General features: G+C 38.0%; 5 protein-coding genes across 11 annotated transcripts in view; 2 read left to right on the top strand and 3 right to left on the bottom strand.

Moving 5' to 3' along the window:
• Positions 1–7,757, top strand: part of LOC105829321 (protein held out wings) — a 43,293-nt gene extending 35,536 nt beyond the window's left edge. For 3 of the 4 annotated variants that reach the window (XM_036287422.1, XM_028192594.2, XM_012668063.3), the window contains exon 8: positions 4,764–7,755. Coding sequence is in view for 1 of the 4 variants with exons in the window: in XM_036287423.1 (XP_036143316.1) it covers positions 4,764–4,777 (14 nt within the window). In the remaining 3 variants the exon portion in view is untranslated. Of the gene's footprint in view, positions 1–4,763 lie in introns of all 4 variants that reach the window. The other variant, XM_036287423.1, reaches the window with a different exon arrangement.
• Positions 7,758–7,862: 105 nt separating this feature from the next.
• On the bottom strand, positions 7,863–11,956 carry LOC105829347 (anaphase-promoting complex subunit 2). 2 transcript variants are annotated; one of them, XM_012668114.3, is made up of 8 exons: positions 11,857–11,956; positions 10,352–10,838; positions 10,026–10,261; positions 9,774–9,954; positions 9,463–9,688; positions 9,160–9,344; positions 8,513–9,058; positions 7,863–8,437 (listed from the first exon to the last, which is right to left on the bottom strand). In XM_012668114.3, exons 1-8 carry the CDS (start codon positions 11,929–11,931, stop codon positions 7,998–8,000), a joined length of 2,376 nt encoding a protein of 791 aa, XP_012523568.2. In that variant the 5' UTR covers positions 11,932–11,956; the 3' UTR covers positions 7,863–7,997. The 2 variants fall into 2 exon arrangements, with proteins under 2 accessions (XP_012523568.2, XP_012523576.2); XM_012668122.3 differs by having other exon boundaries at positions 10,026–10,258.
• Positions 11,910–13,675, top strand: LOC105829360 (transmembrane protein 177). 2 transcript variants are annotated; one of them, XM_012668136.3, is made up of 3 exons: positions 11,910–12,031; positions 12,286–12,435; positions 12,518–13,675. In XM_012668136.3, the coding sequence occupies exons 2-3, from the start codon at positions 12,305–12,307 to the stop codon at positions 13,290–13,292; spliced, it is 906 nt and encodes a 301-aa protein (XP_012523590.2). In that variant the 5' UTR covers positions 11,910–12,031; positions 12,286–12,304; the 3' UTR covers positions 13,293–13,675. The 2 variants fall into 2 exon arrangements, with proteins under 2 accessions (XP_012523590.2, XP_012523595.2); XM_012668141.3 differs by lacking the exon at positions 11,910–12,031 and adding an exon at positions 12,038–12,221.
• LOC105829335 (golgin subfamily A member 4) lies at positions 13,657–22,020 on the bottom strand. Of its 2 annotated transcripts, XM_012668094.3 has the most exons (8): positions 21,185–22,020; positions 21,017–21,104; positions 19,662–19,831; positions 15,540–19,587; positions 15,114–15,430; positions 14,911–14,940; positions 14,233–14,535; positions 13,657–14,151 (listed from the first exon to the last, which is right to left on the bottom strand). In XM_012668094.3, exons 1-8 carry the CDS (start codon positions 21,269–21,271, stop codon positions 14,128–14,130), a joined length of 5,067 nt encoding a protein of 1,688 aa, XP_012523548.1. In that variant the 5' UTR covers positions 21,272–22,020; the 3' UTR covers positions 13,657–14,127. The 2 variants fall into 2 exon arrangements, with proteins under 2 accessions (XP_012523548.1, XP_012523558.1); XM_012668104.3 differs by lacking the exon at positions 14,911–14,940 and having other exon boundaries at positions 14,010–14,151.
• Positions 22,021–22,159: 139 nt separating this feature from the next.
• LOC105829372 (40S ribosomal protein S2) lies at positions 22,160–24,001 on the bottom strand. Its single transcript, XM_012668150.2, has 3 exons — positions 23,860–24,001; positions 23,002–23,347; positions 22,160–22,677 (listed from the first exon to the last, which is right to left on the bottom strand). The coding sequence occupies exons 2-3, from the start codon at positions 23,344–23,346 to the stop codon at positions 22,189–22,191; spliced, it is 834 nt and encodes a 277-aa protein (XP_012523604.1). The 5' UTR covers position 23,347; positions 23,860–24,001; the 3' UTR covers positions 22,160–22,188.
• Positions 24,002–25,884: the final 1,883 nt, after the last annotated feature.

Here is a 25,884-nt window from a genome sequence, read left to right as displayed (position 1 = left end):
CGTGACAAATCTTCTGCGTCAACCTGATCTACTTCCGTTTTGGCAACTGTTTTGAACATTTGATTATTAACTGATTTTATTAACTTATTATATTTATGATAAACCTGCGAAAGAGCTATCTATAACTCAAATAATTGCAAAATGCCCAGACCATTCCGACCAGAGATTTATATTTATATTATATATAGCTTTTTATATCGTTTATTATGTGTATGACGAGACCCGCGCAGCACGACGCGCGCTCGGGCCCGCGTTTTGGCTCGTGCTACAGCGACGGCGAAAATCCGGGCCTTTCATCTCCATGCCTCCTCCACGAGTTGCTGCTGTTGTTCACTCGGGAAGCTTTCAGCCTTTCACTCGGGAAGCCGAAGAACTCTACGAGAGCGGACGGCAGCAACGGTGGGGTGGCGTGCGTGTATACGTGTATGCGTGTGTCTCGTCCTGTGTACCTGACGCCGCACCGATCGACATCGGTTGTGTCTCATCGGTTGAAGTAGCACTTCTCGTTTACACACGTATATATTTATACATATGCAGATAGATTTCCGGTGACCGTAACGAAACAATTGATTAATGTCGCAATTATACATGTATTCCCCTGTCTATCCAAATAGGAAGAGAAAAAAGGGGTTAGAGAGGAAAGAGGGATACAGGTCGTACCTTCCCCCAGACCATTCCAACGGTGTGGAAAGTCACGTAACTTTCATTAGCCATAATAGTACGTGAGGAATAAATAGGAAAGAAAGGGAGAGATAGAGATAGAGATAGAGAGAGAGAGAGAGAGAGAGAGAGAGAGAGAGAGAGAGAGAGAGAGAGACTTGAGAGAGATCACGCATGGGCGAATTGATGCGTGGGTTGGTTGGAGGAAAAGAGAGCGAGAGAGACTCGTTTCTCGGCTTAGGGCCGCTGCGGGAATCGGGTGCTAAGCGTGCAGAATGTCGAAAGCGCGTCTGGTATTTCATGAGTCTAATACAAACCGTGCAGTAACGAAATCGAGCTGGTCCGCCGACTAGTCTTCCGAACTGACTTACGACACCCCATCCGTGATGATTTTTCTTTCCTTTTTATTCTCTGTAAAATTTACGTACGCTTGAAAAAAAAAATCTGAAATCTTCGGCAATGCAAATAAAAATTCGGGGGAAAAAATTCGGTCTCTCTTAGATAGCAACTTTTCACCGTCGCCGCCAGATAGGTTCGATCAGCTCGTCAACTGATACCTGCAGCAAGATAGAGTCGCGAACGCGGGTTTTATACATCAGCTTTGACCGCGACGCGCGCGGAGATTATTCGCTCGGGTGAAAATAGAGCACGCGAACAACACCTTGCGTCAGACCGAATATCTATAATTAGATTCGCGGCCGAGAGGAAAATTGTAAAATACAGCTCGCTGCATCTCGAGGGTCACATACGCGCCGCGCGTAGATTTGTATGAAAAATTTATGATCGTTCGTTGCATTTGCGCGGAAAAATCCAAAAGATTATTTATATTATATATTATTATTTTTCGCGTTTCGTCTTTTTTCTCTCGATGTAGATTCTCTCGTTCGTCACGGGAACGAGGTGCAGTCTCTAGGCGTGCACGTGTTTGCGGAGCGGATGCTCGTCCGCTTGACGCGAGTGTAAGCCTCTCTCTCTCTCTTGGTTAATAACACGCGTGATTAGCAAAGAACTCCGGACGACCGACGTCGTCAAGATACCGACGTAAAATTCCCATGAAACCTCTCTCAACCTTCACGACGATTTTATTTATACTCGCTTCGTTATAAAAGATTTCCCCGCGTGAGCAAACAGGGCGTCAATCCAGAAATTGTCGTGTACGACATTAATAGACTCCGTCTGTGCTCCCGAGTACATATTTTCCGTTGTGCAAATCAAGGGGGGTGGTTACGCGGTACGATGCGAAGGTTTATGCAACAATCCGGTATGTCGTCTGTAAATCGCGATCTAAATTGTCGCGTCAGATTTTTATCTTGATTTAATTTTGGACGCACGCGAATAAAGATTAACTTTTTTCTTTTCGCTTTTTGCTTCTTGCCTCCGTCCTTATCGTGTCAGTGAATGGCTAAATTAGTTGCCCTCCACACTGATCACTGTATTTTTTTTACGAGTGTGAGTTGAAAAGGAAAGGGAAGTAAAGTAAACCACGAAAGTGCGGACAATGCTGCCGGAGATGGCATCTCTCCCGTCCTTTTTACATATTTTATCTCACTAACAAATATATATATTTTTAATACATAATTGACTTTCCCTATCATAGGCGCAATTTCATCCATTATGTAAGACGCACAACTGCACTATTTATAAAAAAAAGAACTAACAACGATACTACATACATACACGCACACAAACCAAGTGCAGATGCGCGAATGTACGAGATACAAGAATCGTTCTTCAAACGAAACATTTGTCTCGAATAAAAGTTGCTTACATTGCAATTTTTATGCAGGACATTCCTTTCCTGTGACGAGTTGTTTTCGTGCCAATTCGTATATATGCACACATCGTCATATGTACACGTAACATACACATATACACAGAAAGTGCATATACAACCTGTATGAATTAGACATGCTTGTTCGAAGTTTTTTTTTATTCGAATTGTAACACATTTTTTTTACAAATTATAATAAAAGTATAGATTTTAAAGATCTTAATTTGTCATATTATTTAAAATATTCTAGATGATTTAGATTACATACAGATTATTTCTAAAAATTTTAATTTAAAAATTATACGAGTAGTATGCTTACTTTTTACGTAAACACAGAAATAAGTGCAAATTTAATGTGATTATATTTGTTTTTATTTTATTAAAGAATCAGTATTATTTATTCAATAAAGTTAATCACGTGAGTACATTTAATTTATAAAGTATATGCATACGCACAAATTCATGTATGTAAAGAATATTCAACAAGTTTTGGAATAATCGATATTGGAAGGTTCTACGATGAGACTGTCCTTAATTCAACAATCTCGAACAGGAAGAAGTTAATAAACTTGATTTTATTTCATTTTATACAAATTACTCTTTTGGATGTAATTAAATATATTACTTTTTATTTCAATATTGCAATATTTTTTTTAACAAGATAACACAAGTTTGAGTTTTGTTTTAATAAAAATGTGGTAGCAAAAGTAATTAAAGTAAATAAAGTACAATTTTTAAATTTAGTATTGTTTTTTTTTAATTATTATTTATAATCGCCTATTGCCGCCGTTAATCCGTAGATCTTAAAACACAAATTATCATTTGTCGAGACATACCCATTAGAATTGTGATGTATGACTGTCTATCATTTTTTAACATTTTAAAATTAAAGATTTTAAAATTAAAGCTGTTCCATGCTAATGGTTTTCTTTTGGTGTGTGAGTTTCTCGTTGAATCTCCAGTTATCATTGGATCTTCATACAAATCATTATATATATATATACTGTTATTATATAAAACTTTATAAACAGATCTGTTTAATACTGTCTATTAATAATAATATGCTTCTCTTAAAAAAGAATGCCTGGAATTGTACTACAAATATCTGTCTTGTATGGCACATGCAACACTCATGAGTCTCTGACACCCGCTTGCTGATGGGACATTAATCACTAAAGATCAATAGTGATCGGTACAATAATACCATTGTAACTATGTAATCGAAATTTCGTTATATAATCTTTCTCATTTACCGGTGCTAATGTGGTGGCAGGTGCACACCCAGGCTGCCTGTCTGAAAAAAAATCGCTGTAATGTTCGGATATAACGTACGTGTGTAACGGTAGTGATTAACAGATATTAGTGATCGATCATCGATTCTTTCCACTTGAATGTTTCTTCTTTTTTTTGGCTGATATCTGACATATATACAGGCAGCTATGTTCTTTTACGACCGCTGTGAGGTAAATGCACCAGTGAACGATCGGTTCTCGATTGAATTGCGTTCGCAGTGGCGAGAGGCAGTATCTGTTTGTTTATTTATTAATTGATGGAGATCGAAATTTTCGCGATTGTCATGAATTTCGAAAGTATACAGTTTTAAAGTTAACAAGAACGGGAGTATCTGACAGAATCACGACTGGTTCCAATGAACAGGATCGATCGAGAAATGTGTAATTAGAAACCAACGGAGTAATGCAACCTTGTTCACTGGTGCATCCTGCCTGCACGCGAATTATTACAGCGATGTGTAATTCATCGATTTGTACGACTTTTACGCGCAGGAAACGTATCACGAATCGTCATCACTTGGGTAGAAATTAATGGATCTAACGTCTACTATGGACGTTAGTGAGATAACGAAATTTATGTTAGTTTAATGTATACTCAATATAACGAACGTTTTGTCTTTCCGCGTGAATCATTGTATTATTATCTTGTCATGGCGCGTACAAGTCGAATGCTTCACACTAATAATATTATAAGTAACCGGTGCAAAGCAATGTTTCATCGTCGTCGTCGTTGTCGTCGGATCCTCCTGATTGTCGACGATAACGACAGTCTTCTCTCGTCGTGAGCGAAAGAATCAATGAATTCTAACGCACTCGCATGAAACGACATTGGCGGAAACTTTAACTTGCGCCGGATTATGTTACATATGACGCGCACGAAAAAAAAAACGGAAGCGTTGCTTTTCACCACTAACTTATATTTCTCTCAGTTGGCGAGCTACTAGATACTTAATGTTAACGTCGGTCAGTCATAATCAGATTACTAACAAAACTGTTTTTTCTTTTCTTTCTTGTTAACCCCGGTTGCCCGTGGCCTGTAGGCTTGGAGTGCTAACAATGGATATCCACTCGCCCCGTGCTAACACCTGGACTCTGGAACAGCATCCCGCGTTCGATCGGTTCACCAACCAGCCGACCACCTTCGCCGTCCGTCCGCGTCACCAGCCCCGTTCGTCAAGCTTATCCATCATCCTGTATCCTCTTAATGTTCGGAAACGTTAGTTTCTCTCGCGCGTCTTGGCGATCGACGGAGTCGTCGCCGATTTGGAATCCGAGCCACTTCGCGCCGTCGTAGCCCGTCGGCACGAGTCACACATTTCACTTCGCAAAAAAAACAAAAAAAAAAACGATAGCATTGCGAGATACATTAGCATAATATATAGAGATGTTGGGGCGCTATATACATTGTTATATTTTATAATATATATTAGTATATATTAAATATAACTATATATTTTATATATAAAATATATATTATATATATTTTTATATAGAATCCCCGCACACCTTTTGCGAGTAAAAACGCGGGACTGTCCCGGACTTGTTTTGGACGCGAGTCAGGTATGCGTAATTCGAATCACAGTGCAACATTAACAGATAGTAACAATAGTTTTTAGTACAAACGTTAGTTTATCGAATTTATTTTTCGGGGAGGGGGGATTTTATTGTGTAGCACGTACGCGCGCTATGTGTCTCCGAAGTATTTTATTTTCTCTCTCTTCTCGTGGCAGCGATAAAATGTTGTTCGCGTTTTTCCCAGTACTTACGATTACGCTGGCACCTCTCCGTCTCTGGAGGTGGCAGCGCAAGAATGTGACAACGTTAACATAACTTAAACGCAATGATATATTTACGCGCATTTTTAGAGTTAACTGCTGAAGAGGAAGATGTCGCGTAAAAAAAAAACAAATAAGAAAATTTCGCGAAGCTTCTCTGAAATTTTCGTTTGAAGAAATCGCGAATAATAACTTGAATGCGTTTTCTCCCTTTTTTTTTCGCGCGACACACCTCTCACGTCGGAGAAACTCTGTCGAAATTCTGTACAACTCTCTCGCATAAATGTGCCTTATGTAATATTAACGTAGTGCGGTGTAACCGCGTTACCGTTCTGGATAAAGCTTTGTTATCGATAGGCTCACGTAGTAGCAGCGTTAGAACTGTGCAATCAAAATTTAACTTTCTCGCGATATGTATATCCTTGGAAAGAGAAGGACAATGCCGATTAGATCGCTCTCCCAACAGTGCTTCTCGTTACGTTGCGAGGAGGACCGTTAGGAACACCCGTAGCTAGAATCATGAATATCCCGAAGAGAAGGCTTTAAGAGTATGCATCGTATGCGGATGCTCGCGAGAGCTACATGTATATATTACTTCAGCTAAAAGTATTAAGAGAAGTGCTATTCGCAGAGAATATTCTAGGACGTCAATGTGCAATACGTTGATGAGAGAAAAGTGGCAGAACATTCACAATGCGTTGCCAAGATTTGTTGAATATGAATTAAAAATTGCAGATTTTAATTTTGCAAAAAATTTACAATTTAAATTGCAGGATTATCAAATAAACACATATATACACTTGCATAAAAGTCGTCGAACAAAATGACGGAAACAAAAATAATGGGGAGACTTGTTGTTATAACTTTTCACGTGGCGGAATTATTTGCGAGAGATATTATAATTATATGAATATAAACAAAAAAATCGATATAATCTCTGTCTACATAATTGCAAAGAGTGTTTGCGTGAGAGAGTGATTTACTTAATGTTCGACTTTATCATTATATTAGAGAGTTGCACCACTTTTAGGTCTGCCATATTGTACATGTAACGATTAAGAACGATATCAAGTTGCACGCGTTATATAACTCCTGTATAGTCATTCATGTGTCAAATGTTATACTCGTTCTTTCGACAGATATTTGTGAATTTTTGTCCGAGGAATCCCTCCTAGGTGTACCAATAGCTTGGTCCTTCGTGTATATATATAAGCGTTGAAAAATATACACGCACACATTTAAGAGTGATCTGAAATCTACTTAAGTTCTCAACGTAAAAAAAATAAATATATCCGATATATATATATATATTTTATTATTGTACGTAACTAATTGATTTATATAATGAAAATATTTTGGATATCATTGTCCTCTATTAAGTGCGATTATAATATACGAACTACATACGCGCATTCGCGAGCGTGATTATATACACAGAATAGATATGTATACTCTTTATGTATATGCTGTCTAATATATATATGCGCGTGAGAACATAAATTATTACACATGTATACACATAATGTATTATACATATGCACTGACTCACAGTTAAACATCTGGACGGTATGAATAAATATCATTGTGATTTACTTTTGCATCAAACGCGCGCGCGCAACAATATATCGATTGTTTCTATTATAATTTCTTCAAAAAAGAATTCATTTTAATATTTACGTTATTAAAAAGAATAAATAATTTACATAGAATTTATGTAACACTATCGGAGTTCGCATTGCTTTATCAACTATATACATAAGCTATATATTGCACATATCCGATCTTTTTTATTATTACTTTCAATAATTCTTTAGAAGATTATTATTATTGCAGAAGTAAACATCGGTGAGATTTATTTAAACCCTGTTATCGTATTTATAAATATATACAGATAAGTTATATAAGAAATTATGTATGTGCAAGCAATCTTGTTAGATCTTACGGCATGCGAATTTACATTTATTATTCTATAGTTATATAGTTTTTTTGCCGAAATTTATTGTATATGATAATTTTTTAGTTTCATATTTTATTTTAATGTTGATATATGTGCAGGATACGTGGCAATATTAATGTGTAAGTGACAATGAAAAGCAATTCTTGTTTTCTGAAATCTCGGAAAGATCTGATCATAAATCATAGTATGTATGCTACTTATGGAAAAAAAATTTACAATTTACAATGAAAGTGCAAATAAAATAGTTTATACAAACATGTATAAATACTATGATGAACGGTAATAAAAATATTTTTTCAATACTCGACACTTCCTTGACACTGAGAAGAATAACAAATGTAAGATTTTCGTTTTATATACATATATTTTAATAAGTTATTAAAAGTGAATGAACATTTCATACAAAATATATCGAAATATTTTTATTAACTTAACATTTCTATTATACAAGACTTTTATATACAAAAAAATATCACATAAATTATTTTTTTATTGTTATAAACAGTACAAGAAGTGGAATAAAGAATTCCCTATTCTTTTTGTTATGATTTTGGTAATCGATAATAACTACCGGAGAGCAACAATTGATGTTCCCTGACCTTTTTGTCCAGAAATTGCCTCAGTTCCGGTAAACCACATTCTACGGCGCCCGGTCCTTGCGACGCGAACATTTTTAACATCTGATGAATCCTTTCTATCGGCAATGAATCTAGATTTGTTAACATTCCGACGATATAGGACCAGAATACTTGCAGCTCCTCCTCTCGCTGATCACTAGCGGAGGCCATCACGCTCTCAGCTTCTTCCTCTTCGACGATATCCGCCGATAAACGATTTTTGGATATACTCTCCTCTTGCAAAATGTACACGTCGCTAGAAGTCTCCTTTAAAAGTCCTTGCGACACCCAAAATGCCATCTTGCGTCGTAGAACAGTTGCCGGTGCGTGCATCGCTTCAGCTAGATCTTGTAAAGTCCATTCATCTGCAAATCAAATTTAATTTAAGAACGATTATCTCGTTATGCATTTGACTCGACAAGTAATCGATATGTTCTTACTTTTATCCTGAAAGTGCAAAATGATCGTCGCATGCACCGGCGTGACATTTATGTCCAGCTTTCTATCCTTCAATTCGATTTCCAGGCTCACGTTTCCCAAGTGAGGTTTCCAGCAAAGTGTTCTATTTCCTTTCAAGGCCTCGAACGCTTTTACGTATTTGTTCAATTGATTCTGCACGATGCTCGGCAGCTTCAATTTCCAGTCCTCCTTGAATGGCGGCCAGAACTGCGCCGACAGTATGAGCGCGGAAGTGGGAAAGAGTTCCTGCTGCAGATTGTAACTGGTGTCGGAGTGAATATTACCATCTATTCTTTTCGAGTCGTACACGTCCTTCAGCATGACTTCGCAGTAATGCAGCTGATTCTCCCCGAATCGTCTCTTCAATAACTCCAAGTGACGTATTTCGCGTTCGGTGTGATAGTTGAGTTGCGAGAGCAATCTGTCCGCCAACAACGTGCGATACTCGTTGACAAATAAGTCCTGACTGCCGTAAACGTTCACCAGTGTAGAGATTATATCGGAAACTTTACGCTGTGTTGACTTAGCTGGAAAAAAAATGTTTATTGAGAATTTTTTTTTAATTTGCAGGATATATCTGTTTTTTCTGCGTTTAGAGCAAAATGTAAAAGAAAAATTCGCGATTTACCAGGGTCAGCGTCGACTGGATCCGGCATCCATTTTTCCCAATCTTCTGTCTCTTCGTCTGCCGAACCATCGTCGAGCTGCAAGCATTCACCCTTCACCAATTCATCGGCCAATTCGCTAGGTGAATCGTCGAGCAAGCTATTAACAACAGAACGCACGGTGTCTTCTCTACTCCTCAAGTAGCACCTAAATAAATTAAATAAAAAAAAAGATAATTTGTTAAAAACTGAACTTTCTAACATTTTTCACTAAATTCATGTTATAATTTTGATAATACAAAATATTAAGAAACAAGGTATCTCACTTAATGGGCTCCGTTACAGCTTCTAGAAGAACTCCGGTCGGATCGAGATGTTTAAGCGCTTTGATCGCGGCAATGTAAGCAGTCACTATGTCCGGGGTATTCACACCAGCGTGTAGGAGCCTCGTTTTAATCGCTTCCTGCAGATTTTTGACCAGGACCTTTCGCTTATCGGTTCTTTCTAAACAAATTCGGAGATCATCTACCGCGGGCTGCGACTCGGGATATTCTAGAGAAAAGTACACATAATTGTGTAAGTTACAAACAAACGTAATCAATATTTATAGATATATAAACGAAATGTTATATAATACCTATTATTATGTTAAAAAGATGATCGATTCTTATATTAGTGTACGTTTCATACAGAAAATGAGATAATTTGTGTTTAAACTTGTTTATAGCATCACGAACTTCGTTGCTGAGCGCAACCGTTTTCGAGAAACCGCCGGAATAAACTCTCATCAACCAATTCATGACAACAGTCTCAAGCCACTAAAAAAGATTTAAATAATAACAAATGACGTTTATGTGTTATTACAATTATATAATGAGAGAGTTAATACATTTTCCAACAAGTTCAGTTGTGACACGTCAAACGTTTTGTCACACGTTTGAATCACATAATTTTCGATACGAATGTGGATTAGCGACGTAAGTACATTCCCCACAAGTCTTTCCAGCAACTCCAGCTCGATTAATTTTCTATTCGTTTCATGAAACATGTAGACGATCATCTGGCACCTGCAATTTCCCATTTCCTGATCACATCCTGTACACTGAATCTCGCTGATTGATTCTGCTTTGAAATATATGTTTCTATAATATTTCGCATGTGTCAGACAAATTACAAATACGGTAGAAATAATAAAAAAATGTTTGCACAATTTACCTTGCGACGAGTTGTCTGAATTGCAAAATACATTGAATGCGATTTTATAGAAATGTTCTATGATACACTCGTGGCACAGAGGTAGCTGGCTTAACAACGTTGCTCTCACAATGAGCTTAAACTGCGCCTCTATGTCTATATCGTTCTTGGCATTCAAACGCAGAGGCTGCAAATCCTCACCACTGCTCCGTTTCAAGTATTCCAGCTTCTTTAGAGTCGGTAGAAACTCCGTGAGGCTGGCGTACAGACCATCGACAGCAGACTTGAACAGTTCAAAGCCCCGTTGACCATCCTTCGTGTATTCAAACTTCTCCCAGAATGTTGGCGCTACATGACAACGTATGTGTTGTTCTATGTTATAGATCACGATCTCTATGATGTGATGCGATGACCTGGCAAATTGGAAAATCTCCACTAAACTCTCAAATTCCTCTTCCGTGCATTCCTCTTGAAGTTGAACATTATTGTGTGTATCTTGGCATCGGAACTACAAAATAATTGTTGAAAGACTTATCTTATTTTAATCAGAGTTGAGTAGTAACTGCTAAAAAAGTTCAAAATTAATAATAAAGTTGAAAAGTTAGAAACATTTCATTTAATTTATGTTAAATGATAGAATGTTTAACATTAACTAGTTATTTTTGAAATATATAAACTTTTACTTAATAACTTTTTTCCTAAGTTAAAAATTTTATCTATGCAAAAGAAAAAAATTATAACAGGAAAAATACATTCCTGCATAAAAACAATATTTTATTTCATATAAACTTAATTTATAAATAAAATATTAAATATATTTGATGATCGATATTATAATTGTGTTGGTAATCTAACTTAAATAAATTATATGACTTTTTAATTTAATATAAATAATGCTTCTCAAAATTAATTTTAATTTAAATTATTTTAATCTTAACGGTACTTTAATTGAGTTAATTTTTTGTTGATGTAACTTCAAACTTAGCAAAATTATTTTTATAATCCATTAACTTTAACTTAATTTAATTAAAAACTATATTAATTTACCCAACTCTGATTGTAATAAATAAAATATTACACATATATATTTTTCTAGATTAGTAAACTTTCTGATTTAAAAGATGGCAAGTATCTATTTACATGAATTTTAATTATACACTAGAGCTATAAAAATCTTTAAATAGTTACCCAAAATTACTTGAAATTATAAGTATTTGAATTATTTAGGTAATTAGAATATCGAATACCAAAGTTCGAATGCAATATTTAAAGTTAAATTTAATAACAAAATCCAAATTTACAAATTTGGATACGCACAAAACGACAAAAAAAGAAAACCATTTGCAAAATACAATATATCAAAATTGGTTCGAATTTTTTGTACATTACTTTTATACATTAAAAAATTGAGGTTATGAAAATTTATTCTGTAATTTTGTTAATATCGCAAAAGATATTTTACCTTCGGAATAAATATACGAAAGAAAATGTTATGATATTCAGGATACAATGTATGTTGCACGCACCTGTCCTTTAATTATTGGAAATGCACGTTCCAACTGCAGAAAGAAATCCTTTCGCGTCTCCTTTACTTCCGCCATGTTCAAATACCGATTTCACTGTCACATGTAAACAACGTTGCAGTGTAGGTTATGTTATTTTAGGTTAGGATTAGGTTTCACGATAGCAAGGAAAAGAGAAGTATAAAAGATTTCTTAAAGCTTTTTTTATATAGAGTGACTTCGATCAAACTCCGATTAGCTTGTCGCAGTATCCGCGATATTTTGTTAACGTGGGTGAAGTAATTTCTCATTGAAAGATTAGTCGGAGGACGGAAACATGTGTAGTATAATCAGAAGTTTCACCGCAATTCTGCCGATTATTAATCAAGATTGATCGACGTCGTCATCCACAGAAAACTGTGATGTTAAGAAAACACATGTCTTTATTTTCAGAATTGCGGTAAACGTAAGCATGAACGTATTTTCTTTCAAGTACAGAAATGTGGTTCTGGGGGTGACCGCAACCGTCGTTGGATATTACGCGGTCCTCATGCCGCATACTATCTTCCTAAAGAAATACAGATATATAACAGCTACGTATCAGTGAGTAAAGAATTCTTCAAGATTTTTAGTTTTTTTCTCCCTTGCCCAAGCATGTGATTTAATATCTTTTTTAAACGTGCAGGATGGGCAAAGAGATGCCGTTAAGCTTTAAAATCCAACAGAAAATCCAGAAGGTGATGGACGACTTGAAGCTACCCGATAATGTCAGGGACGCTATAAAGCCCTTCAGCGTGTTCGGCTTTGATGTGCTTCACGCTGGCACTCTCAACGCCAGGTATGGCGCGATACTTGGGATTCCCGCTAACTTCACCAGTACAACAGAGCAGCTCCATGATAATCTACAGATTAAAGACGAACCAGTGGACTGGACGCGACAGGACGCGCAGTCCTTTTTAAAAGCAATGGCGCTCTCAGAGGGTGCACAAAAGTTTGCGATAGCACGCGAAATTTTGCGAATTCAGATGGAAGAACCTTACTTCAATTCCCTCGGACTTGCTCTAATCATCGCGTCCCTGTTGACATTGTATAGCGTTTTATCGTACAGACTTAGACTGCGCGATAACGTGATAGGGCGGCGCACATTCTACGTAGTCTTTCCCTTGTTTGGTGCAACGTTGTGGTTTGGAGTGAAGGACTATCGGAGCTGTCGGCTCGACAGGGAAAACGACGAAGCTCTGTGTCGTTTAGGAGCCGAATACATCAAGGGGGGCCAGGAATTTTACGAGAAATTGTTAATTAGAAACAAAGCTCTGAGGACTCTCCTGGGAAAAGAGGGTAAAAGTATATATACCGTTTATGGAAACGAAGTGAGTCTCCTGAGGCAAAAACACATGCCGATCACTCAGAGAAAGGATTTCTTTGATTCACACCTACGAAACTTGGAAGGTATGAAATAAATTGATTTCTTTACACTTAGAATTCTAAGCAAAGTATTTTTTTACGTGTACCATCCAAAATCGTCGAACAAGTAAAATTTTAATGATGATTTTTGAGACACGTTGTTTTTTACATAAAACATATCATTTTGTTTATAATAAATAAAAAGATATGTTTAATTAAAATACATTAATTATAATTGCATGATTTAACAATTTTATGCACATAAAAAATAAAATGCGATGTTGCGTAACAAAGTATCTTGTGATTGGAAATCATTAATGTATAGTATAATTAATTAATGGACATATATATGAATAGATAATACTTCTAATGTTATCAGACAATTGATTGTTGATTGATGATAAGATGTGATATCTGTAATAAACTATTTGAAACAGTATATTCATTAGCAATATACATTATTAATTACAATTATGTATATACGCACATTAGTATGTTGTACATACTTACGAGACATTGCCACGTTCTTAACGTAAAAAGCGTTTATCGTGAAGATACATACTCCCAACGCGCGTTCACCACATGTGATTTATCTTTTACGCGACGTAAATCACAGGTAAGCATACATTTTATACATTATTTATATTTCTATATTATATAATCCTTATCACACACCATAACATTCTGTTAAATTAATATTTATAAAAATCTGCAAATATTGTAGCTACTTTGTACAAATTCTTGGTTTCTTCATTATATGTAACATATTACATTTAACCGAAGATATACAGCTCGGGCACGAGCGGCCTGTAGAAACGTAGGGTTACTCTGCAGAGAAACGCATCAATTGCCTATAGAATTCTGCTATACAAAAAAATTATACATCTCGGACTACGTGAGACCAAGCGAGCCAAACTGAAAAAGAGATCAAGTCAGCGTGAACGTCAGATACGCATGTAATTATGTAGAGTATTTACTTTGCGTAATTGTGCGTACCAAAGTTAGCTTGTCCTCCTCCTTCTTAAGTATCTTCGCGGTCTGTTCTTGATCGAACTTGACGACGGCGGCGATTACTCTGGCGAGCACCATCGTCTCTCTTCCCATCATGTATTCGAATAGAATGTTCCTGAGATATTCAATCTCCGTTGAATCTTCTAACGTATCATGCCGCAAGTTTACCAACTTTCTGAGCTCGGCGAGTTCTCGCCTCTGAGACGTCAAGGTCTGCTGTAGAGTATGAATCGAGCCGGTACTCGTCTGTATCGCGGCCATCGCCACGCGTGAAGTGCTCTCTAATTCCTGTATGAGATTTTAATTTATTCCGACCTCTCTCTTTCTCAATTATTTCATTAATATTAGAATAGCCAATGGTATCTCAATAGAATTGCCGAAAGTGCCGATTTGATAATTTTCTATTTTTCTATTCTTGTTTTTTAATGTTAATGAAGATTTTAAGATGATTTGTATCATTAGATTTCCATTGATTAGATTTTCATATAATTTAAATATTCTATTTTATACTTAAAAAAAATGGAAGATTGAAATGATTAGCGGAATAAAAAAATGGTAGCATCGACAGTTCTAATGTTAAACAACTGCACTATATAAATTAAAGCATATAAAAAAAAGCGTAGTGCCTCTAAGTGTAAAAAAAAAAAATAAATAAAGCTTTACCTTAGAAATTGCATCAGTTTGTGCATCAGGCTGAAAATAATGCAAAATAAATAAACGCAAATTAAAAAATTAAATTTAAAAAATACGAAACATGTATATTAATGATTAAACAATATATAGGTCTAAATAAATAAATATATAAATTCAAAAGAAATATATAATGTTAAATTAAATTATACATTTATCAGATTATGGAAACTTACTTTTCTTTCGTTTTGCCATTCTTTTGTTAACTCATTCAATTCCTCCTCATGCTTAGCTTGCAGATTATCGATTTTTTGCTGAATTATGGCCTTCCACTTTTTCTCCAATTCTTTTACGTTGTCTTCGTGTTCCCTCTTAATCTGTGCGATTGTTTCTACTAAGCGATCGATATCCTTTCCTTTCTCCGCTACCTCATCTTTCTTCTCTAGAACAAGGCTCTCAAGCTGCTCTGATTTCTCTGACAGCTCTATTTGGCAATCTTTCAATTGCTCCTTGTATTGTTGAACAATATTGGATTCGTAATTGTGTTGGCGATCTACGCAAAGATTAAATACTGGTTATACATTGAACGTTTTTCAAAAACTTAATACATATACATAGAATATAGAATATATACATATTTTTAAGATAGAATATTATCTTACCGAAACGTTTCTCCAACGCCGCTTGGAGTTCCTCTTCTTTGTCATGCAGCTGAGCTTGGAATTCTTTGACTAATTGTTTCAGTCTCATTCCTTGCTCATCCTCGTTGGTTTTCAGCTGTTCCCTCAATTGATTAGTTTGCGACCTCAGTTCGTTATTCGCCAGTTGCATTTGCGTTTCCTTCGCTTGGAATGTAATCAACGCTTCGTCGAGCTGCGCCTCTAATCTCTTATTTTCTTCGCGCAACTTACCGCTGTCAAGTGGTTCCTTCGCGTCATTACGGACGGTTTCTAGTTCCTTCCGTAGCGCATCGTTCGTCTGAATGAGAGAATTAATCTCCGACTGCAGGTTGGCAATCTTTTCTTCTGATTGCGCGAGCGAATTTCTCAGCGTATCCGCGCCCTTCCTTCTTTCGTCGACTTCGTGCGAGAACCGTCTTAAATTCCCAATCTCTTGCGACATGTTGGATATTTTATCTTCCAACAATTTGATCTCTGCATCCTTTGCCGTCAGTAAATCTTTCAAGACGTCCGACTCCGTTAACGAACTCTTCCCGGACTGCAAAGCGTCGACTTCCAATTGCAGTCTATTGTTTTCCGCCCGTAAAGCATCTAAACTGGACACTTTAGATTGTAAATTATTTACATGTGTTTGCAATTCTATGCTGTTAGAATTTACACTCTCCAATTCAGCAATTTTGTCTCTTAAAGCTTTCTGCTCAGCAATCAGCATATTGTTTTCCGAGCATATCGCTTCTGCGTTGGAACTCTTTTGAATTAAATCGTTAAGCTCCGACATCAACTTCGCGTTTTTATCCTCCACGTCTTTAATTCCTTTAACTTTATCCCTTAGCGATTTTAACTCCGCGCAGAGCCGCTCGTTTTCTTCCCTTGTAACATTGCCGTTCGTCACAGCTGCATTCAATTCGGAAAGTTTGTCCTTCAACTCTGCATTCCGCTCGTCAAGTTCCCTTTTAATCTCTAGCGATTCTTTCTTACTTATTACCAATCTCTCATTTAGTGAATTCAGTTCCGCATCTTTACGCTCGAGCTGTGCATTTACGATGTTTAATTCGTTGCTCAAACGTTCTGCCTCCTCGCTCTGACTGTTCAGCTGGGACTTATACGATTCCACGTAATTCTTGGCTGTTCCACGCAATTCTTCAATTTCCTTCTCGTAATTAATGATTTTCTGTTTCAGAATCTCGTCGTTTTCACAGAGCTTCTGGTTACAGCTCAAGAGATCATTATATTTGTCTTTCAGATCCTTATTCTCCAGGCTGATCGTCGCGAGCTGCGAGTTTTCCACTTTCAACGATTTTATTTGGTTCTCGGAGGTCTCCAACATGCTGGATAATTCCGCTTGCCGTGCCTTTGATTCCTCAAGTTCGGCCTTCACCTCCTCGATCGTTTTACCCTGCCGCTCTTTAATAGTCTTCATCTTTTTCAATTGCACGAGTTTGACGTTCACCGTTTCCTGCAGCGTTTTGTTGCTTTCCATCAATTCAGCAGTTTCCCTCGCGTGATTCTCCCTCGTCGCTTGGTACTCCGCTTCTAGATTTAAATACTTCCTCACGTGCTCCTCAATTGTTTGTATATGGCTGTCGCATGTAGATTTTAAATGCGCGACATGTTCCTCCTCGCTCGCTAGTTTCTCTTCGCAAGTCTTTATCTTGTTTTCCTTCTCAGCTAGATCGTCCTTTAAGCGAGAAATTTCTGATCTCGAAACGTATAACTCCTTCTGCAGCGCATCCTGACCGCTGCTCTCCGATCTTAGTGAGTCAATAACATCAGTTGCCTCACGTAGCTTCACATTCAATTCGTCTATTTCCTTGAAAGCACGGCTGGCCTGCGTATGCTTTTCCCTTAAGTCGTCGATTTCGATAGACAACGCGTGATTTGCAGACTCGAGATTTTCCAATGTTCTCAGCCGTTCTCGCAGAACTCTCACTTCTTCCTGCGACTGGATCAACTTATGCGACGTCGCTTCCAGATCGTGAAGTTTAAAATTTAGATTATCGATTTCGGCTATTAATTTGTTATTCGTCGTATTGAGCTCGTCGTACTGGTCACTCTTCAGTGTCATCTCCTTTAATCGTTCTTTACTTTCTCTCAATTCCGCTTCCAATATGGACTTGTGACTAATAACTTGCGCTAATTCCGATTGCGATTCCGCTTCTTTGAGCGTAAGTTGCTCTAAATCCTTTAATTTCGTACGCAATCCATCGATTTCGGACTTTAGCGTTACGTTCTCTTCTTCGAGCTTCGCAAACGACACGGCAAGAGTTGTGTTCACATCCGATATCTTGGCCTTCTGATGCAAGAACTCTTCCGCGATGATATTTTTAACGTCCATACAGTCCTGTTTCAAACGCCGCATGTAATCGTTGCAATAAATAAGACAATTTATCAAATCGCTCCTCTCTTTCTTCAGTAAACTTATAACCGAACTGTCCGCCTGGATCTTATTTTTAAGGTCATCGATCGTAGATGTGCAAAGCTCGAACTCACTTCGCATTGCATTCAATTCGGTCTTCTTATTCTCTAATTTTTCTTGCAACCCAGAAAACTCCTCCACTTTATCGTTCAGAGATTTTATTTCTGTCTCTTGTTCGGTCAACTTGTGCTTGGCCTTATCGAGCATGACTGTGTACTGCTGTACCTTTTTATTATAATTCTCGCACACCTGATCCCTGTCAATCAATGCGTTTCTCATGTTCTCTAATTCCTTGTCGACACTTTGCACGGTTGCTTGGAGATTCTCAATCGTCGAGTCGGCGTCCTTCTGTTTCTCTTCCGTGATAATTTTGTATGCATCATATTCCTTTTTCAGATCCGAATGCGCGACCTTGTAAGCAAGCAGCTCGTTTTGCAACGTTTCTCTATTATGTCTGTATTCTACATTTTGTTTCTCCATTTCGTTCAATTTATGTTGCAGTTCCCGCAACTCGGCTTCTTTTTCCTTCAAACGAAGCTTAATTTCATCCAGTATGTTCTCGTCCTCCGTTCTCGCCTCTTTGTTGCGATCGACTTCCTCGTGATGTTTTGTTCCCGCTTGCTGCATAGATTTCGCCGCTTCAGTCTTGTTTTTCGACGTGTCGTGCGCCGTCGCGCCTTTATCCGCAGCTATACTTGAATCAGCATTTAGGGATTTGAGTTCGCTCAATTCAGCCTTGTATCTCGCCACTGTCTCCTTTAATTCCTCCCTATCTTCCGTCGCGTGCTTCAAGTCGATCCGCAGTTGCTTAATCTGCTCCTCTTTCCCTTCGAGTTCCCGATGCACGAAAAGTTTATTCTCAGCTAACGAAATCGCAGACTCCTCCTCACGTTTGTGCAAAGTGTCAATTTGTTCGGTTAGTTTTTCAATCTCGGTACGGGCCGCACTCAATTCACCCTCTGCGGCGCTTATTCTCTCGGCAGTGGAATTCTTCAACGCCTCATGATCAGTCTCCAAAGTGTTCTTCTCCTTCATCACTTCCGTGAATTTCTCCTTGTTACGCTTCAAGGATTCCTTGTATTTCAAAACGAGGCTTTCCAGTTTTTTCAGCTTGTCTTTCAACTGAGTATTTTCTATTGACAGCGCGTTGGTCTCGTCACTCGACGATTCATTCGTCAAATCGATTAAATTCACCTTAGCATTCTCTTGCTGAGTGTCCTCCGATACTAAAGAGTTCTCTAACGAAGGTCCGGTCGCTTGTAATAATTTTATCTTCGTATTTAACGTATTTATAATATGATCTTTCTCCTCTATGTCGTTTCTTAACACGTCTTCTAAGTGTGCTTTCGCCTGTTGCTCTAATTGACATTGCTCCTTCAAGTCGGCTATTCTCCTTAGAACCTTGTCCTGCGTCTCGACCAGTACAGACTCCAGCCTGGTTTTTACTTTGTCCAATTCGCGGTAGTGCGTGGCTAGATCCGTGTACCTGCCGCGATACTTGTGATATTTAGTTTGCACTTTTCGATAGGCGGAGTACAATTGGTCCTTTGTAACTCTGTCGAGATGAGGACTGATGTTGTCATCCACCTCGCTAGCCGACTGATCCATGTCCGACTGCAAAAGCACAAAACCGACGTCAGTGTTGCTGAAAAATTATGAGACATTCCTTTATAAGGAATACAACAAACCTGTAGGTGATATAAATTCGGTGGACTCTCATACATCGGGAACAACGAGGACGCGTCGCTAGTGACGCTGCTCACCGATGATCTTCTCGAGATTTCCACACGATTCGGCGACGGCGACATCAGGTCGACGCTCTGGAAACTGTGCTTTGCCGGTGTATTCTTTGGAGTTTCTGTCGAATAAGGTCATTTCACACAATCAATATTTTGTTTAACAAAAGGACATTATACAGTGCTGGGTTATTGTTTACAATATCGTTTACCCAGATAGAAACGCATGTAGAAAAATGTTAGCATTATTCATATTTTAAAATGTAATATATTGTGTTATAAGTCTGCATTTAATTTTGGAAATTATTAATTCCAAATTTAATTATTGTAAGATATAGTAATGATCTTTAAAAAAGTGATAATATATAAAATATATGTTTACATAATTGTAGCATTAGAGAGAATCATTTTAGTGCAATTATTGCTGAATGCATTTCAGAAATCAATTTTGTAATTATTATAGAAACCATCACAAAATTAAATTGTAGAATTTGTAGTATTGTTCAAGCATTCTTAAATGAAAATTTCACAAAAAATTTGAAACAGCCTGCATGAAATCTATTCATTTACTATATGTAATCTTCTAATAAATGAATAAATGAATAGATTTATAAATTATAATCTTATTTCTAATTATAGTATAGAAATTAGTATTATCGAAATAATATATTTCTAATTTATAATATAATTTATAATTATCTAATTATAAATTATATTATAAATTATAATATAAAATTTCTATAGCAAAAGCTACAATGCATTCTACTTCTGCAAAATACAACATTTGCAACAAAGTTTTCTATTTGAGTACAAGGTATTGCATATGCAGGATGTGTCGCCAGAATGCTTTTGTACAGATCTCTTGAGAAATTTTGTACCTTTGGAGTCAAAATCCCAGTAAATAATTTGTTATCAAATTGGCAACAAATTAGCTCAAATGCTATAGCATCTGTATTCACAATCAAAGTTATTCATATTTTGACAATAATTTGATGTCAAACTGAATTATACAGGCCTTGTTTGCTTTTTGATGACAACTTGGCGACTATTTGCTGGGAAGGTTTGTAAGCACATTTTGTTATATTTCTGTTAACTATTTGGCGACATGATCTTGCATAACAGAAGTTGTGTCCAATTTTGTGCTATTTTGCTTTCAAATTTTTTAGCAAGCATTTAACTATTATTTGTTTTAGCAAATTTGATTATCTGGGAATTATTGGTCCTTCTGACGACTCATTCCACATATATTCCCAAAACTCCCAATTCTTGACATCCCGTCGAGAGGACGATCAGGTGTTGACGCTTACCATCTCCATCCTCCATCAGACTGAAATTGTCATTCGACGCTGATACCTCTTGAATGGAGCTGTTGGACAGGGCCGGCGATACCACCGCCTGCAAAGAAGCAACAACAAAAGAAGGTGTGGACTTGGTCTCAAATAGCGTGAGCGAAAAGAGAGAGTAGAGTGTCCGACCTGTGCTAGTTGCTGTACGCTCGCCTGCAGCCTCGCGGGCGACTGCTTCATCTCCTCCGCGAGCTTGTCCTTAAATTTCTTGAACATCCTGACAAAACGGAAATGATGGCGATCGGTTGGTCGGTACCGATAAGCGCGCGATAAGCGCCTGTACGAAATCAGAGTCCTCGCGCGACAGACGTCAGTCGCGCACGCTGTTTACGTGGACTCGAACCGTAAGTTCGTGGAACGGTGGCGCGAACACAGGGAATCCGAACTACGGCGGCGGGACGCGGGTCGTTCGACGACGCGGAGGACATAGCGGTAACGCCGGAAACGCGCCTCCTCCTTCTCCTTTGCTCTTTTGCGAGCGAGAACACCTCCGATCTCCGATAAGAACTCTCCGGAAAAATCGTCGAGTTACATTATTTGATTATCCCACATATGTGTCAAATATGGCATGCATGTGTGCGTCCACCGCCATTACCGTGTGGGCGCTCGCTGACGTCATCGGGCGTCAAATACCGTTTTCAACGGATAACTTGCTGATGCAATTGGTTTACATTTGCGATGATAGAACGACAGATTAATAATTGGAAAAATTTTATACAAAAAGATATCTCTCGGATTTTTATTTTACTAGATAATTTTTGGATGTTTAAGAAACATTCTAAAGGATTATTAAAGACAATATAAAATTCTTATAAAATTATATACATAAAATTAAAATTTTTTAAAGTATGTTACACATAGATGTCTTCTTTAGATTTCTAAAAATATCTTTAAAAGATATTTTCATATGTATGTAAAATATTTCTCAGTGTTGCATATCTTTGGAACTTAAAAAAAAAATGCAAGATATTTTTAAGATATCTTCAATGTTTTTTAGACATCCAGAAGGTTTTGATCAATCGATGAATTAAGATCTCAACCATTATTATACACACTTCGAAAAATTCGGGAGGAATAGGAAGAAAAAAATTAATTTCTAAAGCATTTTTGTGGCAGCTGAATGTCTTATTTATTTAGACAACTTCCGCTGCTCTTGCGCCTCCTTTATGAGTCTTTGACAGATACTCTGCAAATTCTTGGTACGGCGTCTTGCCCAGGGCCTGCTCCTTCCAGAGATCGGGCGTCAGGTACGCGTACGTCTTGGCGATCGCGGCATACGTCGCTTTGGCAAAGTTGCCGAGGGTGCAGGTGGAGCCCCTGGCCGAGGTGTAGCAATCTTCGATGCCGGCCATCTGCAGCAGCTTCTTGGGAACTGGGGCGGACACGATGCCGGTACCTCTGGGCGCTGGGATCAGGCGCACCTGCACAGAGCCACATTTGCCAGTCACCTTGCATGGCACCGTGTGTGGTTTGCCGATCTTATTGCCCCAGTAACCGCGTCGTACGGGCACGACGGAAAGCTTGGCCAGAATGATGGCACCGCGAATGGCAGTGGCCACTTCCTTAGAGCACTTCACTCCGAGTCCAATGTGGCCATTGCTATCTCCAATGGCTACAAAAGCCTACAAAATAACATATTTCACTTGAAATATCTTCTTGGTTCATCATTCTCATATTATCATTATCGTCAATGTAGATTAAATTTAATCTTGATTCAACTGTTCAAAAGGAATGCGTTTATAAAGAAAAAAAATGTAGTGTATTCCTTTTTATTATTTTATTCTTGTATACATATAATAAATGTGATAGAAATGAACTTTTACCTTTTTAAGAATCAGAATAAGTTAAACTGAGAGCAAAATTAAGCTAGACTGTTGGAAATAGATATAAATCTCTTTCTTGTCAATTTATTAATTATAATGCCTTTAAAAAGACTACGAGTTTACCTTAAAACGCGTGCGTTGACCTGCTCTTGTCTGCTTCTGCACTGGCATGATCTTTAAGACCTCGTCCTTGAGGTCTGGCCCGAGAAACTTGTCAATGATTTCGAATTCTTTGATGGGCAGGGAAAATAGATAAATATGTTCAAGAGATTGGATTTTGCCATCTCTGACCAAACGACCCAGCTTAGTAACTGGGACCCATTCCTTGCTGTCTTCCTTCCCACGTCCACGACCGCGTCCTCTACCTCTACCACGTCCTCCTCGACCTCTCAAACCCCCACGATCACCACCACGAGAGCCAAAACCTCCACGAAAGCCACCACGTGCGGCTGGAGCAGCGTCCGCCATTCTGTAAAATAAATGTATGTGATAAAATATATAAGTAGAAAAAATCGGAGTAATCATAAATTTTATAAATAATATAAATATACAAATATAATATAAATAAAATGATTATTAAAAAACAATTGAATCAATTCTCTCAACCGTGAATAATCCTTATAGTTGTCGGTTCTCTCAACATATTGTTGTTTGAAAGTGTTGTTTATTTCTGCTTTATGCGAATATATCGTCAACAGTACAGCCGCAAAAAATGGATTTAATCATATATTAAAGTGAATTAAAATTAAAAGATAATTCTTGGCAATTAAGGTTGAAATATGTCTGAAACTTGTAGCGGCTAACCTAAGTGACTAACACGTGGCACTTTAATGTAATTGTAGTCGTAACAAAATTTTTCGTGCAAAAACATTGTTTTAATATTTCTTGAATACAACTAATTGAGAAACAAATGATAAAATCAAAATTATTTTATTATCGCAAAACATAGATAGTTGGAAAATTTCGGATACATATACTCACGTTACTTCCTCCGCGTAGTAGAAGAATGGAACATGGAAGACACGAGCAACTTGCAGTGTTGCCAACTCCTGAAAAAATAATCCGCTAAATTCGATTTAAACCGCTAGAAAATCGCTAGATATAAGGTCTACCGACGATTCGGCGTACCGACCGTGCGGCGTTAAGGTGCCTTTTCACGTTGACGTTTGACGCTAATTTAATTTCAGCGTCAAAAGACATCACGTGACTAAAAATGACGAATGGGTATCTTTATTTTTAGTCACGTGATGTCTTTTGACGCTGAAAATGAGCGTCAAGCGTCAGCGTGAAAAGGCACCTTTAGTGGCGTTACTTTCGGCGCGTGAAGTTGACCGCGTGAGAGTGACGAAGTTGTTTCATTCCATCCTTTTGCATATCGCTGTGAGAACGTAACGGACGCAAGGTGCATCGGCTCCGGAACAAGCGGCATCGCGAATCTCTTAATTGGTAAATATAACACGTATCAATCTCGCCTTGTAATTCGTTCAAACGCGTATCTGTCAACACTTGTTTGAGCGAAACTCGAACTCGATTCGTAGCGACATGTCAATCGTGATACGTAAAGATGATCGCGCGGGAAGAAATCCCTTCGCCATCTTAATCGCATTCCTTTCTTATTTACAGATTGCAACAAGTCTGATATGTAGACCAATGTCGCGCTATATTTATTCGGTAAGTAGTCAAAGCGTAACTTGATTTTAAGTTCTCAGTTTTAATTTGCGCTCATGCATTTTCCATTTCCATATATTGGACAATAATAATACGCATTGCCCGTAATATCGAAAAGACAGTCGTATCATCAATTATTCGTGTGGGCAAACGACATAAGGACGCGCGCGTACCCACAGCGATGTCAGTATCGAATCTTTTTGCACCATCGTGCTGTACGGAGAGGATAGCTGGCAGCAAAAGGATGCTGTAAAAAGATTCGGCGTACCGACCCCGCGGCGCAGCGTTACTTTTGGCGCGTGAAGTTAACCGCGCGAGGCGGCGTCACTTTTGACGCGTGAAGTTGACCGCGCGAGAGTGACGAAGCCGTTTCACTCCATCTTTTTGCGTGTCGTTGTTAGAATGTAATGAACGCAAGATGAATCGGCTCCGGAACAAGTGGCATCGCGAATCTCTTAATTGTGGTAAATATAACACGCATCAACGTTGCGTTGTAATTCGTTCGAATGCGTATCTGTGAACGCTTGTTCGAGCGAAGATCGCGACTCGTAGCGACATGTCAATATGTGATACGCGAAGTCGATTGCGCGGCAAGGAATCCCTCCGCCATGTTAATCGCATTCCTTTCTCATTTGCAGATCGCGGCAAGTTTGACATGGATCGGTGCCGGGGCACATGTCGCGCCATATCTACTCGGTAAGTCAAATCTGCATCGTAACTTGAGCTAAGTTAACTTTCCGTTTATGCATTTTCTATGCCAGCGATGCCAGTATCGAATCTTTTTCCATCATCGTACTGCACGGAGAGAATGGATGCTGCAAAAAGATTCGGCGTATCGCGCGGCGCGGCGGCATTCGTTTGCAGTTGGTCGCGCGAAAGAGACGAAGCCATTCACGTCATCTTAATTTGCGTATCACTTTCAGATCGCGACGAACGCAGGAATGGACTAGCTGATTCCGGAACGAGTGGCATCGCGAATCACTTAATTTTGGTAAGTGTAACACATATCAATTTTACGTTATAATTCGGTATTTATTAATATTCATTCAAGTGAAGATCGCGCGATTGCGCGACACTCAATTGTGACGTGGGAAAGGAATTTTTTCGCTATCTTAAAGTACGTTCTTTTCTTATTTGCAGATCGTGACAATCTTGATATAGATCGCTTTCGGGGCGGATGACATTGTGATATTTAATTATTTGGTAAGTAGCATTTACATTGCAGTATTTGATCAGCTGATAATTTATGACAAAAGCATTCCGCTTTTAGTTTCATATGTTTTTCCGTATATTGAACAGTAAATAATAGACCTGTCTTTTCTTTTTGATAATTATTAT

Source organism: Monomorium pharaonis, chromosome 5 (genome assembly GCF_013373865.1).
Source record: "Monomorium pharaonis isolate MP-MQ-018 chromosome 5, ASM1337386v2, whole genome shotgun sequence".
Taxonomy (NCBI): Eukaryota; Metazoa; Arthropoda; class Insecta; order Hymenoptera; family Formicidae; genus Monomorium; species Monomorium pharaonis.
Note: the sequence above shows the minus strand (reverse complement) of the source record. Positions and strands in the feature narration are given on the sequence as shown.